This window comes from Balaenoptera ricei, chromosome 12 (assembly GCF_028023285.1).
Source record: "Balaenoptera ricei isolate mBalRic1 chromosome 12, mBalRic1.hap2, whole genome shotgun sequence".
Taxonomy (NCBI): Eukaryota; Metazoa; Chordata; class Mammalia; order Artiodactyla; family Balaenopteridae; genus Balaenoptera; species Balaenoptera ricei.
Window position 1 is genome coordinate 19,123,979 of NC_082650.1, and position 18,974 is coordinate 19,142,952.

Sequence of the window (18,974 nt, forward strand, 5' to 3'; positions counted from 1 at the left end):
GGAAAAGAATCTGAAAATATATATATATATACATATATAACTGAATCACTTTGCTATACACCTGAAACTAATACAATATTGTAAATAACTATAGTTAAAAAAAATAAAACACCAGAGATAAACAAAATGGAATCCTACAGAATGTTCAGGAAATGAATAAGAGGACAGAAAAAGGAAATATATAAAATGTAACAGAAGTAACAGAGTAGACAAAATTGCCGACAAGACCCAATTGTATCAAATATAAATTACACACAAATTAAAATACAAGAGTAACTTGGATATACTTATCAAAGTTAAGAATTTGCATATATTTTGACAGAAAAATTACACACGTAGAAAGCTGAGAAAAGTCACACAAATAGGAAAAAATATATACACGAAGACGTTATTTTAGAGCATTGTTTGTATTGGTAAAACACTGGTCATAACCTAAATGTCTGTCAATATGAAATTAGCAAAATACGTATTGAGTCATCTCTTGGTATCTGTGGGGGACTGGTTCCAGAATCAGCCACATATACCAAAATATGGGGATACTCAGGTCCCATAGTTGACCCTCCTTATCTGAGGATTCAACCAAGGGCAGATCATAACCATAGTGCTGTATTTATTGAAAAAAATACACTTATAAGTCAACCTGGGCAGTTCAAACCTATGTTATTCAAAGGTCAACTATAGTTATTGTCATCTTTAAACAATGGAGTGCAAGGTAGATCAATAAATATTAGCATAAAAAATGTCCATGGTTAGGAAAAAAAATACAGAATGATGAGTACTGTATAATCTTACTGTTGGTATAGATTATATATAGTAGGTTTACATATATTTGTAAGAAAAAGTTTAGGATGATATACAGAAATCATTTACTATGATTGTCTGGGTAGGTAGAGTCATAGGGAACTTCCATTGGCTAATTTAAACATTTTAATAATGTTTGAATTTTTTTAATAAAAGCATATATAATGTTAATAATAATGAACGGAGAACAAAAACATTTCCATTTTGGGAAAATGTAATTGAATGATGGAAAAATAATTTGTCATGGCATATACCTTGAAAACACTGTTTAAAGAACAAAATGTCACTGGGTGGGAGAGAGTTTGTTTCAAAGGCTGACTGCAGGCTCTGCCCAGAGACTGTGGGGTGAGGGGTATGGGAAACAGGATAGGTGATGTTGATGCTGGTGTGTTCTGCACCCCACAGTTTGAGAAACTCTGAATTCTACGATAATATAGTGCTTAAAGAGTTAAGCACTTAATAAGTTAATTAACAAAGGTTAATCAGAAATAAAAGATAATATGTTTTTTATATGGATAGACAGATGGCAACAGGGGAAAAGTATTGGTCTCAAGGTGTGAGTTTCTCTGTTTATTCAGAGATAAATGAAAGCACTCCGAGAAAGGCTGCCAAGAGCACCACCTATCTGAAGTGGAGAGCAATAACTTAATTGCTTCTTTCAAGGAGCCCAAGGAATGCTGACACTGAAAAGCACCTGAGGAGACCACATGTGGCCCAGTAGCAGTGTTATCACTGCCAGGTGAAAGAAGAGAGAAAACTTCTCTGTTTTATAATACTGTTTTTATGCTACCCAATAAATTTTTGATTGATGTCAAAGAAACTTGAGGCTATTTACTTACAATCCTTACTGGAAAAAATGGAAAAACTTTTACAGAAGAAACAATATGCTGGTGTAAAAATCTGAACTTTAAATGTCATGCCTAGAGGCTCTCATTGGTTGGTTTACTTTGAAGAAATGACTAAGGTGATTGCTTCAAGAGACAACAGGAAAGGGGGAGGAGAATATATGTAATAAGGCAGAGAAGGAAAAATCAATGTCCAATAAGAAACAAATGAGAAAGTATCAATAAATGGAAAAAACAAACAGTGAGGTGTATGCCTTAAGGTGTACAAGATGGGACAGTGGAAGGAAAATAGATGTAGGGTAGAGGATGTATCTCCAGTACATTATCCTGAATCAAGCAGTAGAGGGTAACAAAGAATATTCTTACGAACACCTTTCTTAACTATTTGCAGTGAAAACCAAAGGATATACATGTACATAGTGAATTAGAATTGGAAGAGGAAAAAAATCAAAAATTAAATTGTGTATGTCTGGAAAGGGACAAGAAAAGAAAATAGCAATATACTTTATCTTGTCAGAAATAATTTACTCTAATACTTTATTACACCTCATCTGCAAAGAGGTGTTGACTCAGCCCCACCATCTGGGAATTAGGGAGAGAGAGGTAGAAATGTCCAGCCCAGAGAGAACAGCCAGAAAACCAGGTAGCCATCTCTATCACATGAACACAGCCTCTGAAACAGCAAAGTTCTTGTTTTGCTCCCTTTAAAAATTGCACCTGTCTATCTATTTATTATCATTGCTATCAGTATTCTTCTATATCCTTCTAGGACTACAGTCCCAATTTTAAAAAATGGACCAAAGGAGAGGAGGCCTAGCAGGAGAGTGTTGTAATTTGGCTTGTGTATTTATTTTACAAAAAGAACTGTAGGGCTTCCCTGGTGGCGCAGTGGTTGAGAATCTGCCTGCTAATGCAAGTGACACGGGTTCGAGCCCTGGTCTGGGAAGATCCCACATGCCGCGGAGCAACTGGGCCCGTGAGCCACAACTGCTGAGCCTGCGCGTCTGGAGCCTGTGCCCCGCAACGGGAGGGGCCGCGATAGTGAGAGGCCCGCGCACCGCGATGAAGAGTGGCCCCCGCAGCACGATGAAGAGTGGCCCCCGCTCGCCGCAACTAGAGAAAGCCCTCGCCCGAAACGAAGACCCAACACAGCTAAAAATAAATAAATACAGTAGCTATTAATTAAAAAAAAAAAAAGAACTGTAGATTGGACCAACTTTGAAAATAAGAAATATATATTTGAACAAAAGACTTGGAAAAAGAAAACATCTAGAAGGTAATAGCTTCTTATATATATTTCCATATACTAATGAATACACTAAGTGAATGGGATGCTGGATGCTTCAAGCTCAGTGCTATAGAGAAAAATGAAGCAGAGACAGGGGAGAGAGTGTCAGGGTTTCAGATAGGGTGGAGAGTAAAGGCTCAGAATGAGTGTCTGAAACACTAAACCCAGGAGATACTCGGGCATTCTAAAACAAAAAGGTTATTATCCATGTATTCCATATGTAGCCAAATTATCATTCACATAACAATCATACATAAAGGAAAATAGACCTCAATATTAAGTTACCCCAAAGAAATCTCATGTATATTCTAAGTGAATAAAACTTTGGAATGCATACTCCATCTGAATGAAAGATGAATCAAAATAAAATACTCAAGAGAGAGGAAACTGTATTTAAAATAAAAACAATGATGAGGGCTAACCCTTTTATATATAGAATAAGGGATAAATAATTATAAATATGTGTTCAAAGATAAATACTAGAAAAAATGTTTACTCAAAAAACATATATACCAAGAAAACATTGAAATAAGAGTATTAGGTGGATTTTATTCTAAAAAAACAAAACAAACTATAAATTCATAATAATTAAAGCAATATGGTATCTGAATAGGATAAGGAAGCTAGTGAAAGAAAATAGAATCCAAAACCAAACACAGTCAAATTGGAAATTAGTGTATGATAAAAGTGGTTTTTAAAATCAGTGGTAAAAGGTAGAAGATTCAGTATGTAATGCTGGGGCAACTGGCTGAGGTTTTGGAATAAAAAATAAACCAGTTCTTCATTTCTCACAGTAGATAAAACAAAAGATCCAGACATTAGAAAGATCCAGACAGCTGATAGCCTTCGTAAACTGCCTCATCTTCTACTAGCTTCATTATCGGCATGTAAGAAAACTATATTTCAATATGAAAGACACACAAATTTTTAATGCATGTGAACACAAACTTACCATCCAGTAAAGTTTCACAACATACTTTCCATAGCTATTGAACAAGGGAATGTGACCCTTCACAGCCTTGCACAGAGAGTAAATGTGTTCCCAGGGCTTCCAGACCAGAAGAGGAGGTTCCCCTGCAGTCCCTTTAGAATAATTGCTCAAAGCACCCCCGTTGACTATCTTCCACATGACGTAGATTTCGCTGATAATCCATCTCATCAGCTAGAGATAAAAACCAGTAGTGTTCATTAGTTATTTTTCAGTTGTTGGCACTGTAATTTGAAAGGGGGTGGGGAGAACAGTTGAAAATCTACTTCCAGTGGTAATGTCAGATTCTACATGTAGTATATCCCACATTTTGATTTCTGACCTACAGAATGGTCATAGATCTTGCTTTTGTTTTCAAAAAATATAGTCACAATACAAGCTAAAAAGTCTTAGCTAAGAGCTGTCTTCCAGAGTAAACTGTCAGTGATGTGACATTGACCTCCATATTAGTTGTGTGCATGTGTGTGACAGAAAAGGAGGGAGGAGAGAGGGAGACTGAATGTTTCTGAGAGCAATGATGATTTTATTTTGGAATTAACATTATATAAAGGATTGAGCTACTCTTCTGTAAATGTTGAGAAGTTTGAGAAGGAAATGATCCCTTTAAGTCTATAAAACCAATTAGACAAGCAACGAGACGTGGGAAAGAATTAAAATTACACATACACTTAACTCTACTCTAAGTCTCATATTCATGTGTTGATCTGCAGGTGCAGAAGTTCTCCAAGTAAAACTCCCAACTGCAGGGTTTTCAACAGGCAGCAAGGCACAGTGGAGAGTTGAACTTCAGAGTATGTTTTACTGCCTGGTTTGTAAGGAGATTAAACACTTGAGACTAATATCATAAGATTTATGTTTTCCTTGATTTGGTTATCTAGAAAATTTCTTAAAATTTGGTTAAGTTGAAAAAGACAAATCAGATATCCTCCTGTATACCTGGAGAATTTACTACAGAATTATTTTATACTTCCTTTGTGGAATCTAAAATATGACATAAACGAACCTACCTGAGAAACAGAAAGACTCACAGACATTGAGAACAGACTTGTGGTTGCCAAGGGGGAGGGGGATTCGGGAAGGATGGAGTAGGAGTTTGGGCTTAGCAGATACAAACTATTATATACAGAATGGATAAACAGCAACATCCTACTGTATAGCACAGGGAACTATATTCAATATCCTGTGATAAACCATAATGGAAAAGAATATAAAAAAGAATATATATATATATATATATATATATATGTATAACTGAATCACTTTGCTGTACTGCAGAAATTAAGACAACATTGTAAATCAACTATATTTCAATACATAAATATTTTACACTTCTCTTGAAAAATGATATGCTAAAGTCTATGTAGGTTTAGAATTCATAAAAAAAGCATATTTTAGACTAAACTATAAAATATAAAACAATTCAGAGATAACTTTATACTAATCAGTACAACCTGGCTTCAGAAAAAATATTTTGATTTTAATATTGGTCAAGATATTAAAGATCAGAAAGACAAAATGTTTAAATGGATAATGACTCTGCCCCACTCCTCTGACTGGACCTTAGGAGAAAATAATCAAAAAGCCCCTGTTTCTGATGTAACTACCTTAGGGGAGTGGAACAGGTCTGCTTCTGATGTATAGAACCCCGGGTGGAGAGTGGGGAGGTGTGTTCCCACTTGCTATAGGACTGCTGCACTGAAAATCTGGTTTGTTTCAATGAGGTGTTGCATTTGAGCTGCACCCCCTGATTTCTCCACATTAGCAAGTCAAACAACACCAAACACCCTACTCTTGGACATGATGTAGGGCCAGACTGGCAACAACTTTATGTCAATTGCTAGGCACATGGATCTGGAGGAGAAAGGCCTAGATGGTGTGTACTGGGCTACCCTGGTCCATGGGTGGGAGAATAGGGGCATAAGCAGTGCTAATATTAACATCTCCCCCACCTGTTCTCTCTACTCAATTAAAGAGCCTTCTCTTCCTCTTTGAGTGTCTGGCTTATGAAATATTCAGTTATACCAGAACTTAAAGGTGAGCAAGACAGCACTGAAATTGACCGACTGGGAATTGTTTAAGGGCGGGTCCCAAAGGCATTCTGCAGGGAGGCTTTTCTTAGGTTGATACTCCCCTACTTACCTCACTGCAGAGTAAATGCTCATTTGCTGAAAACAAGTCAAACAGGATTTCGTTTTTCACAACCACTGGAGCCTGAAATATATATATATATATATATATATATATATATATATGGGGAGGGAGAGAGAGAGAGAGATATTACTCTTTAGGAAAAATAAAGGAAATGTAGCTTAATGAAACAGTTTCATGTGCTGTAAACAGGCCAAACTCGATTTCATTTCTCACAACCAGAGGAATTAGAAGAAATAAAAAATAAGCATATTATTCTGTAAGATAACCCTGTTAGAGCTGTAGGTGACATTAATTTAATAATGTAATACCTATAAAATACAGTATTTTATGACATTGGCAGGTAAATATTTATTAAGGCTTTATCTTCCCTCCATCATAAAGGGCATAAAGTGGCTAGTGAAAATGAGGCAAAGATACCAAGGGTGACATAATCTATCTTCCAAGGGTATCTGAAACACCTGTAAGTCATTGATATGCTATTCTTAGATACAAATTTAGCCATAGTAATTTTAGAATGTTTGAGGATGATGTAGCACTTCTAGGAAAATTCTTGACTTTAAAATATATATATTTTAACATAGTAATCCACCAGTTCTTTGTTATATTTCCAGTTCTGTAGCTCAGAAATTACAAGACTCTTTTTGTTTCATTAATTTTATTGATGGATGTTTCTAGTCTGGCCTGGTTCTGTCCCCAGAGGACATTCCACAATAAAGTCTTAAAAATTCAAAAAAAAAAAAAATACAATATTTTAACATATAATAAAATGTTGTAAGATATAACATATGCAGATAAATTTAGCATGCATAAACTCACAAACTGAGAGTTTAAAACCTGATTTGAAATTTAAATTAACCGCTCTAGCTAAACCTGAAGCTTAGTTAACATCTGGTAGCTAGAAAAATGTCTTCATCTTGGATAAAAAATATTAGCTGAGACAGCTTTTTAAAATCTTGCTCAACTTTAAATATTGTTATGTCTTTTAAAGTTAATTTGGTGGTCATTATTTAATTGGTATATATCTAAGTTTGCTTTTATATTTAGACCAAAATATGACTTGTAACAGTTTTTAAAATTAGTTACAATTAATATCAACCTTATATATTTAACATATCAAAATAAAATGAAAGTTGCTTTGATTAGCAAAATAGATTTTTATAGAAACTAATGCCATCAATTACTCTCAATCATCTGTATAACTAGCATCTTGAAAATTCAATAAAATATTTTTATATGTCTGAGAAAAATTTACCTAAAACTACCTTGAAGGCCTGAATTGACTCTTATGTTCATAGTTTAAAAATATAATTTATATAATTTATAAAATTACATATATATAACTTTATGTTTGCATATATATATATATATAATTCTGGTTTGTCTGATTGTGACGCAACACTTCTAAAATGCCTATACCTTTCAGTATGTACAAAATGCATTAAAATTGACTATAGATTAAATATGTATTAGATATCTAAGGTTTGACGGGTTAGACTTAATAGTCACCTGCTGACAAATGGAAAGGAGGAACTGACAGTTTCTAAAAAGACAACAAATATTAAGACAGAGGTCTCTGCAATGGTATTTTAGCATCTTTATCCCCTACACCTATACCTGGGGCAAGACAAAGTTTTAGACATCTTACATCTGTTTAATATAATCAACATTGAAGGACCTGGGCCACCAATATCTGGTTCTCAGAAATAAACAAATCTGATTATTCACTCTGCTATTAGGGCGTGTTAACCCCCTTGGTTGGAATGGTCCATGTTGACTCTGATATCTTAAATTTAGGCTTTTAAGTTTTTTAATAAGTTAGCTTCTCTTTGACTTAAATCATGTCCTTTGATTTCATATTTTGCTTAGTGTCCTGGGGTATGTTTCTAGTGCTCTTTAAATTGTGGGTTGCAATTATTTAGTGATTCATGAAATCATTTAATGGGTCAGGACTATATACATATATATATACACACATATATATATCTATAAGATGTTTCAGGAATATATATATATATATATCTTTACATATATGGACTATAATAAATAGAGTAAATTTCATATAGAAAGGTCATTATTGTTTTGTAATATTTTTGTCTAAACTTTATGTATGTCCATATTTAATGACTCTCAATGTAAAATGTATTTATCACTGTGGTCTCATACATTAAAACTTGACAAGCACTATTCTAAAACTTTCCTGCTTAGCTAGACTTTCAGTTTGGGCTGTTCTGGTTCACACTTCAGCATGATGGATCAAGAGAAGGAGTCAGCGCAGAGGGAGAGGAGAGGTAAGGAGATGGATGGCAGCATTTCAATAAATACAGGTGGAAGTGTCATTAACAACAATGAATCAGTTTATTTTTAGTATAAGTGTATCTTCCAGAACTAAGGTATGCTAAAAGAGAAAAAGGTATAAAACTTTCCTACTTATTCAAACTTACAACACTCATTTCATGGAATTCATATCCTTCATTTGCATGGAATATAAACTCTGCACTTATACTGAGTAGAACCTGAGTGTTATTAATAATATATAAATATTAAGTGTATTATATTAACATCACAGAATTTGTATTCTTCATTTCGATGTTACCTAACATTATAAGTAATTTAAAGGTATGGTTTTTGTAAATTTGATTTATTTTCTTTAAAATGTCTTACAGATAGGCATTGAATAAATACTCTGATGGACAAAGATGTACCTTTTTATTTTCTCATTTTAATAAATATTTAGGATTTAGGATTTCTGACTTTCTTAACTAATAACAATAATTGAAAAGCATGACAGATAAATTGTATTTTCTACATTAGTAGCAGTGCTTCTAAAAGCTAAAACTCTTAGGAATAAAATCACTAGGCATAGAAACAGAGATGCAGTGAATTCCATGATTACAGAAGAATCAGCTTCATTATAACCTTTTGACTAGCATTAAATAACTAATTTAGTCTACTGGTTTTCTATGCATTAAATGAAAATGGGAGATTCAAGAAGGGAAAAAAGGCATTAGTGATAATTAAACCCTTGGAAATACCAAATATATTCAAACTAACATAGCTATTAATTAGGAAGATAGACCAGTAGGTCTAAAGTTTAATGTACATAAGTGCTATTTAAAATGAAGTTTTCTTGGGTGATGTCCATGTCAGTGTGATTCACATGGGGTTCAGAAATGAAAGTGGCACTTGAAAAATTATTCAAAAATTCCTGGAATAGAGAGATCCAAGTGCAGATCTCTTGGGCTGGAAAATAAATGCTTATTAACACTAGCGTAAACAGACCTTTACACCATGTAAGAAGCAGAAAGAAGAAAGTCTGTCAGAAACTAAGGAATAACTTTTTGCAACATTTTAGGTTAAAATTTGACATCATGAAGAGAAGAAGGAAACTTGAGGCCCTAAACAAAATTTCATTATTCTCTTGGAAACCAGTACAAACTATATCGATAAATATTTATTTCTAATTTAAAGGCCAAAAAGTAATTACTTTTTCTTACTAAATACCAAGAAAAAATTACCCTAAAAAGCTTTTAAAATGCAAATTTTCATAACTAGGATATTATATCTCATAGTTAATACATATTTTAATAGTAAAATATCTCTTACCTGATTAATTAAAAAATCCTGTGGACGTTTCCAGGAATAAATTTTCAATGATGGTGGTAATTCAATCTTTCCTTCAGGGTCTTCAAAAAAATGCTATATAAAAAACGTATTAAATATTTTCTCCATATAGTTTTATTAAAACAAAAACAACTCTATCCTAATAAAAATGAATACGTGCATTGATCTGATCAATAAATAAGCATTTTTAGAGTAATTTGTGTGTTTGTTCTCAGAGCTAGTTCTTACAGTACTTGGAGAATACTGAAGTTAACAATACTGTATTTAATTAATGAAACCTTGATTACTGAGTAGCATTTTGATTGCAGAGGAAGCAGTTCAAACAAGCATGAGTGGCTTGGGAATGTGAATTAGGTATGGTGGGGAAACAATTTTGGATGGGCCAGATATGGCCACATTTTCCACTGAAAATATATATTTTTTAAATCTGAGTAGAGAAGATTGAAAAGTATTTACTTACTTTTCAGTTAGAATCATAAAAAAGATGATATGTAAATGAAATTTGTACCTTTGATCTGACTTTCATTTATTAATTATTTTAATTGAACTTGTTATTTTGAGATAATCATGATTCATAAGCCATTGCATGAAATAATACAGAGAGTTCCTACGTTCTCTACCCAATTTCTTCAGCCATACCATCTTGCAAAACTATAGAACACAACCAGGATATTGACACTGACACAGCCAAGATATACAGAACATTTCCATCAGCACAAGGATCCTCCTTATGCCCTTTTATAGCCACACCCATCTTCCAACTCCCCAGTCTGTGCTTAATCCCTACCACTTGGCAATCGCTAGTCTTGACGTTTATAATTTTGTCATTTCAGTAATGTTATATGAATGGAACCTACCATATAGTCTATAACCCTTTGGATTGGCTTTATTTCTCTCTCTGCCTAATTCCCTGGAGATTCAATCCATTCAAGTTGTTGCATGTATCAGTAGTTTGTTGATTATTGCTGAGTAATATTTCATGCTATGGATATTTGTTCGTTTACCACCTGCCCATCGAAGGCCATCTGGGCTGTTTCCAGTTTGAAGCTATTACTAATAAAGCTGCTATGAACATTTGTGTATAGGTTACTGGTTTTTGTGTGAATGTGAATTTCCATTAATCTGGGATAAATGCTCAAGAATGCAATTAATTCTTTAATTTTTGAGCCCCAACTATGAGTCAATTAGTGAGTTCTGGAGAAAGAATGATATCCATATGCAAGCAGTCTAGCAAGTCAGAGAGACTTCAGGTAGCTGCTATGTAAAAATTCTCATAGCTCATAAAATGGTAGGGGACAGGGGATCTTTACAAGAAATAACATGACAATTTCTAGGATTACAAACAAAATGCTAAAGGAACATAAACTATCTGTATGGGAAAAAGAAATGTAATTAAATTTCACCTCAGTTAATAGGCACAGGGGAAAATATACTGTTTTGTGATTTTCATCGTAATTATATGTTTACCCTAATGCTGGTGTGGCTTGAGAAATAGGTTATATTTTAGGGCATTGTCTGAGCGTTAAACATAATAAATGTCTATGTGTATCTGGAGCATGTGGTTTATTGTCAAATTTAAGATACTGGAATAATTCAAATGAAGATAAAGGCAACCCTAACATCCAGTCAAAATGATAGAAGAATGAGTCCTTAAAAGACAAACTGATGTCTTTTCAGGAGCTGTACTAGACTTCTGGGTTTCTCTCACATTGCTTTTTTCCCTGCAAATATTAATTTAGTAATTTTAAAGTCCCCTATCTGACAATTCCAAAAGAGTCTCCTTTGGATCTGTTTCTATTATCTGATTTTTCCTCTTGATTTTTAGTCACTTGGTTCCGTTTCTCTTCATGTCTGGTAAATTTTGATTGTATGATATATGCTGGATATAAAAATTTATACACATTCTAAATGATGATGTCTTCATCCAGAGAGGAGGATTTTATTCCCTTCTGACAGGCAGAGCACAAGATGAACTAGACCTAGTCAACACTGGGTCTTAGGATTTGGCAGGACTGGTGTGATTTTGGTTTGTTCTTACTCAATGTGGAATTCTGTAGCCATGTTGGGGCACTAACTAAAAGTCTGGAGTGTTTATCAAGGTCCCTTCACTTGGTGTACATTGAATTCCATTCTCTACGTATCATCTTGAAATCTTTTCTCAATTATTAAGCTTCCAGGCTGCTGCTTTTTACTCATTTGCTCAGCAGCAAAACTTCACACTCACAGCTTAGGAGGTAGACAAATGTCTCAAAATAAAATTGTATGCAAAATTTACAGATCACTTCTCTATAGTTACCTCTGAGATTTGGGTTCAAGTTCTGGCTGCTTTGGCAGTCCCAGACAATATCCTCCTTCCCTTCAGCCCAGAAGAACTGACATAAGCCCCAGGCCAATACTCTGTGCTTGCTTTCTAATTTCCATGCCTTGAATTAATAAATGTCTTTGAGGAAAAAAAATAGTGGGGCTCATCCCATTGTGATTCCCTTTTCTCCAGGATTTGAGCCCCTCATATTGTGAATGGTAATCCTTCCATGTCATTTTGCTTTAGGTATATTTCTTACATCCACCTTATAGTACTTTATCGTATACCTCTTAATTTGGTTCACCCATCATGTCCTTTTCTTGCTGAGTAAGTGAGACATAACGCTGGACTTACAGGGAAGGGTCGGGCATCTGAGGCTGATTTCCTGATCACTAGTCTCACATCTAAAGAAGTGGCCTTTGTAAAATTCCAAGGATAACTGCCATGGTTACATGCTTAAGGCAATTTATCCTGGTAAAATATGGATGCTGCAAATCATGGCTCAGAGCTAATGTGCCACCATATCACAGAAATGCAACCACAGTGCTTGGAGTGTCCATGACTCACTCCAGCGGGGAAACTATTGCTTCCTGAGCCATGAATGCTGAGGTTGTGGAACAGAACTGGGGCTGGGGGTGGAAAGCAAGGTTCTATCTCAGATGGCACCACTCTGCACTGTCGTAATAACTAGGACGTGAGCTGTGCTCTCCTACCTTGTGAAAGCTGCGGTGGCAGAATGGGGTGTTAGTTAAGGTTCTGAAGTGTCACCCCCCATTGGAATAGCCCCTGTTCACAGCAGGATTAGGGCTAGTGCTTCCCAAATCATGCAGTTTTATACAGCAGCCAGCAATAGTCCTATATGTTGACCCCAAATGAAATGGACATCAACTGTCCATTTGACCAGCACATTTATTACTGCTCCAGTCTCAATGGTTTTTCTCCAATAAATGTTCTTCCAACAGACTTGCCCTTGTTTCTTGAACATTAAGTTCAAGAATTTGGCACCTGACCTTCCAGAGATCTGTAAGAACTGTTCATAGTCATCTAATAAAGATATGTTTGCATTCTAAGGTCCTTAAAATGTTGTTTTATATGCTATTTCTTATTTCAAAGTTTTCAGGTACTTCTGCTCTTCCCTTCCCCGTTGATCCTTCGCAATTTGGAGTGACTCATCTCTGGATCTTTTCCAGAGCTCAGCTGCTCAACTGAGGATATGCACAATCTATCTTGCTGATGAAAGTTCACAGACAATCCCCATAAGATCTGAATTTCTATAAAATATGTAGAATATGACCATTTTCATTTGAACCCAGAGAGTTCAAAAGTCCTTTGCATCTAAAAGTTCCATAATCACCTTAGGCATGGTACAAAGAATGCATTCCCTCACATATTGTTATTTGAAATTGTTCAAATACTAACAGTGTCAGCAATTAGTTATCATTATTGAGTATCTTTTGTAAACAAATTACTGATATGAATCATGCAGTTGGTGACTGCATTTTGTGAACAAAATGTAAATGCTAATAAGTACCATTTCAGAGTGCTTTATGCAAAAAAAGACACTAGAGTTCAACCTAGCCATTACGGCAATTTTGTTTGTGTTCTGAAAATTGTATTGTGTTTTCTTTTTTAATATCTTTATTGAAGTATAATTACTTTACAATGGTGTGTTAGTTTCTGCTGTATAACAGAGTGAATTAGCTATATGTATACATGTATCCCCATATCTCCTCCCTCTGCGTGTATTGTGTTTTAAAAGTACTTTTGTTGAATGAATTACTGCACCAAATAAATGGGTCATATTTAAAATGCAACCCAGACCGGTACCTTCTATAAAGAAGTTTTTAGAAAAAAAACATTTTTAAGTAAGCAAAAGAACCTAGAATAATATAACTGGAAAATGTAGGAACCCCATTCTCAGCTCCAATCTCAGGGACGCAACATGTTTAAAAGCTACAGGTAAATGAAGAGTAACCTGGATTTTTACCCAAATGTCTTGGGGGGCAGATATTAAGAAGGATTCAATTCTTATAGTAACATCTCTTAAAAATTTATCTTCCCTGTAATCTCCAAATAACAGCACACAGTTTCGTGGGGGGCTCTCATTTTCGAAACCACCATCTCTAAATGTCTGGTTCCCAATTCTGTTCAAAATCCACTTGCTAGCCTGTTCTAGCAATTTTCCCTTTCTTCCATTATGACTCTTTGGTCATTTCTCTCCTCCCATTTACTGAAACGTGATTCACCAAAGCTCAGGACTAAGGCTTGGAAAGACAAGGTAGGATGGGGGAGGCAAGGTGGACAAAGACAAAATTTCTCTTTTGAATGGAGACTGTGGAGAGGAGTGAGCATGTGCACACGTTAACAAATCTTATTCCATTAAACAAGCAACAACCAAAATGAAATCTAGTCATATTCAAGTCTACTTACAAGTATAGGGCTTTTCCCTGTTTTGTCCTTTTCTTTTGCACCTTTGCCTGCATCCCACTTTTCAGCATTTATGTCTGCCTCGCTCCATTCTGGCCAGATTGGATATTTCCCCTTCTTCTGTTCACTGGGTTGCACATTACTGCCAAACGGGAACTGACTAGAGACAGGGGGGGGGAGGTGATTTTCATTCAAATCTCTGAGGTAAAATACTGGATTAATTTCATGATGTAAATTTAATTATCTGGTTAGCAATCATGTTAAACATATTTTTCAATACAGTGGATGGACAGCTTCCACATGTTAAGGTTCTAAGGACAGAAATACCCCAGAGTTTATTCTGTAAGCAAATTTTGAGCATTAGCCCCTACTTATTAAGGCAGGACATTCATCATAAACACGCAAGATGCCACGAAGGGGAATATTTATATACAAACCATACCCAATGAAAATCCTTTACATGTATAATAGTGATTGCTTTTTGAAGATCAGTGAAAATATAATTTGGATTTTCCCAAATATAAAAGTGCTATATGATCATCATTTTAAAAGAAAATTAAAAAATACAAATCAGATAAATAAGAAAGGCATACTCACCTCATTCTAGAAACCACATTGTTAAAAATTATCCATCCTCTCAGGTCACTGTACAAGGATATACATCTTTCCTCAAAAATGACATCATTCATCATATTCTCTTTTACAGATTGCTTTTTTCCACTTATCAGTCTATTGTTGATAGTTCCCATGCCAATAAGTGTTTAAATACTAATTGAATGATTGCATAATCTTCCATTGTATGATATATTGTCTTTCATTTAACTAAGTTTCTATAGTTGGAAATTTGAGGGTTTTGATTTAAAAAAATTTTCACAATTATAAACAAGACTGTGATGGCTATCCCTGTTGCCAAATCTTTGCATACGTGATTATTTCCTTAGGATAGATTTTAATAAGGAGACTTACTGAATCAAAATATATGCAGGTTTAAAGTTTGTGATATATTTTGAGTAATTTTCTGCAGAAAAGCTGGACTTATTTTATAGTCTCACTGTGAGTATATTGGTGCTTTCCTATCTCTAAACCTCTTTTGCTTTTTCTACATTTTTATGAATTGTAAAATCTAAAAAAGGCATCTTCTTAATTATTCAAGTTTTTAGCTACTTGTGAGGCTGGAAGCCTGCTCTAGACCCCGGGATAAGCAGTGAACAAACCAGACTAAAATCTCTACCCTTATTGAGTTCATAATCTAGCAGTGGAGACACAAAATAAACAGCATGAATTGAGTAAAATAAATAGTATATTATAAAGTGAAAAATGCTAAAGGGAAATATAAAAGAGGAAAGGGGACCTGAAGAGTTAAGTTGCACAATTTTTAATACAGTAGTTACGGGAAGTGTCTATAATAGGGTTATATTTAAGTAAATAGTGAAAGAAAATAAAGGATCAAGCTATGTGGATACCTGTGGGAAGAATGTTCCACAAACAAGGAATAGTATTCCAGATGCAAAGAGCATCCTAGCTTATTTGAAGAATAATAATGAGATCAGTGAGGCTGAAGAGGGGGTTAAAAAGAGATGATTTCAGAGAGGTAACAGGAGGGGCAAAGATAATAAAGGTGATCTAAACAAAGGGAAGCACATGGGTCTTTAGTCTGAGTGAGACAGGAAACCAAAGGAGGGTTTTGAGCAGGGTTATAACATGACATAACTGAAATTTTATAATCACTTTTGTTGCTATGTTCAGAAAAGACAAGAGCGACAACTTAGAAGGCATTGAAACAACAGGTGAGAGCTGGTGGTGGTTTGGACCAGGTTGGTAACAGTAGAGGAGGCAAGAAATAGTCCCTTGTGTATATTTTAAAGGCAGAACAAGTAGGTATTGAGTTGATATTGCCTAAAAGACAGAAGATTATGGGATGGGACAAAGCTGAGGTAGGCAATAAAGCAACATTTCACTTTTGAATGAGTTGTGTTTTAGATGTTTATCATACATTCATGGAGATGTTAAACAGGTAGTTATAGAATTCTGAAGTTTGGAAGAAAGAAATAGACTAAAAGTGAAAATTTGAGAGTCATTAGCATTTCAATGATATCTAAACTCTTAAGATTCGGTGAAATCACCAAGAAAATGATCATACATAAAGAAGAGGCAGTCCCAGGGGTGCTATTCAAAATGCCTAACAACTGGGAAGGAATGAGCATTGACTGGTCTAAATAGATGCTGTCCATGATCCTGGATCAGGGTCTTCAAAGCCACCAGCTCCGCCAGACATTTATCCTTTACTTTAAGTAGTAGGGTCGGGGATGTAAGGTCCTCAGGGTGGGTCAGGGACCCAGGGCAAGAATCAGAAAAGTCTGGGGATCAGGGTTATTGGTGAGGTTATTGTTAAGGCTACTCACGAATCAATATAGAAACATTTCAATATTCTATTAATCAGTACAGCTACATATCTGCCCTAGTACTCCATATTAAAAGAGAAGAAAAAACCCAAAAAACTGAGAAAAGCAGTCAGTGAGTGTGGTAGACAGAATAATGGTCCCCCAAATATGTCCATATGTCCATATCCTTATCCCCAGAACCGGTGGATATGTTTCCTTCCATGGTAAAAGAGAGTTTGTAGATATCTTTAAGTTAAGTACCTTGAGATGGGGAGATTATCCCAGATTATCTGGGTGGGTTCAGTGGAATCATAAGGGTCCTCAAAACTGGAAGAAGGAGACAGAAGACGTCTGAGGGAGATGTGACTCCTGAAGACTAGACAGAAAAATGCAAAACTTCTGATTTTGAAGACAGAGAAAGGAGACCACAAGCCAAGGAAGGTGGGCAGCTTCAAGAGGTTGGAAAAGGCAAAGAAATGGATTCTCTCCTTGAACCTCCAGAAAGGAATGCAGGCCTGCTGACACTTGTTAGCTCAGTGAGACCCATTTTGGACTTCTGACCTCCAGAATTGCAAAATAATACACTTGCACTCTTTTAAATAACTGAGTTTGTGGTGTTTTCTTACAGCAGCAATAAGAAACAGTGAGGTAGGAAAAACACAGTAGAGGGTGATGCCCTGGAAGCCAAGTAAAGCTGTTTTTTAAAAAATGAGAGAAAGAGCAACAGATCCAAATGCTCCTAACAGATCAAACAAGATGAATTATTAACAAATAAATATTGAACTTAGCAACAAGAAGGTTAAGGTCTCTGCAAATTTCATCTTCTAAGGTCAAGTTTGGGAGGGACTTTCCTGAACACCCTACCTAATATAGCAACCCTCACCTCTCTGCATCTTTTCATCTTTAATAGCAGTTGACAGTTCTCTCACTAATCATTTATGTGCTTATTGTATGTTTCCAAACATAGGGTTTGTAAGTTCTCCAGCGGCAGGAACACTGGGTTTTTCTTCACTCCCTCTATCTCCAGCAACTAGAACAGTGCCTGGACAACATGGGCAATCTATATATTTCTCTGTCATCTACCTATTTACATGAAATAGAAGAATATATGTCTTTATATTTCTATAATTTCTAATTAGAACTGTTTCAAATTTTTATATATAGGTAGAGATTGGCCAGATGCTCACCAGTCCTGTTTTCCATTTCCTATGTTTCCCATACTCCTTTGCAGGTTGGCTGGTATTTTGTGATGGTGTTTTGGAAAATAGCATGTGGGGAGATGTGTTATATCCCATCTTTATGCTCCTAAAACATTTCCTGAGATACTTCTTACTCTCTTCCTGCTTGATGTATGGCTCAGTCCTTATGAGAAGACTTTAGAAAATGGTAATACCACAAGATGAAAGGTGCCAAGAATCCTTATGTAGCACATGCAAAGGCACCACTAAACTCCTGATCATACTCTGGTATGAATGAGAAGTATCTTTTGTTGTGTAAGGTCACTGAGGTTTGGGGATTGTTTGATACTGAAGCTAGCATTGAGTACTTCCTATTTGCTACTTTGTTACTGTAGCTAGCATTGATTACTAACACTGACTAACATAAAGAGTGTAATTCTTTTCTTAGGGTTTGGATTTCCTCCTTTATATCTTTAATCATTATAAACATATACATGGTAAATTACATAAAGATCATTTTTCTATTATCAAATTTGTGACACCTGATTCTCTTCTTTGTTGTAACTTCTGCCTATCTTTTCTATGTTCTTGTGTTTTAGGACACGTTTATTATGAGCTTATCCTTATTAGGATAAGGGTTTTCTTTCCCTCCAATACCCTTCCTCCAAGACAATCCTGTGTTGAAAGAATGTTCTTTGCATGCAGTATTGAGTTTTCCTCTTTCACAGACCTCAAATGAATAAGCCATCCAGAAACTTACAGGTACTTTAAAATCAGATCTCAAACTAATGTAAGTCTCAGTCCAAGGGTTTCCATTTCTCAAGGGAAAAAAAATCTTTTTTTTTTTTTTTTCAGCCAGACACCAGCCAGAGAAATGCTAGCTTTCTTATCAATCTCTCTGTGCTTGGGTGGATTTTTCTCATTCACCTTTTTACCGAAAATTAAACTCGTGGAAAGCCATGCCTTTATGTAAGGTGGGAGCAATCCCTTTA

General features: G+C 35.2%; 1 protein-coding gene across 1 annotated transcript in view; it reads right to left on the bottom strand.

Annotated features, from left to right (window-relative positions):
* The window catches only part of ADGB (androglobin), a 159,239-nt gene that overhangs the window by 117,028 nt on the left and 23,237 nt on the right, over positions 1–18,974 (bottom strand). The window contains exons 2-5 of the mRNA XM_059941038.1: positions 14,427–14,583; positions 9,677–9,769; positions 6,062–6,133; positions 3,887–4,096 (exon numbers count right to left, since the gene is read on the bottom strand). Coding sequence (XP_059797021.1) covers positions 3,887–4,096; positions 6,062–6,133; positions 9,677–9,769; positions 14,427–14,583 — 532 coding nt within the window. The remainder of the gene's footprint in view (positions 1–3,886; positions 4,097–6,061; positions 6,134–9,676; positions 9,770–14,426; positions 14,584–18,974) is intronic.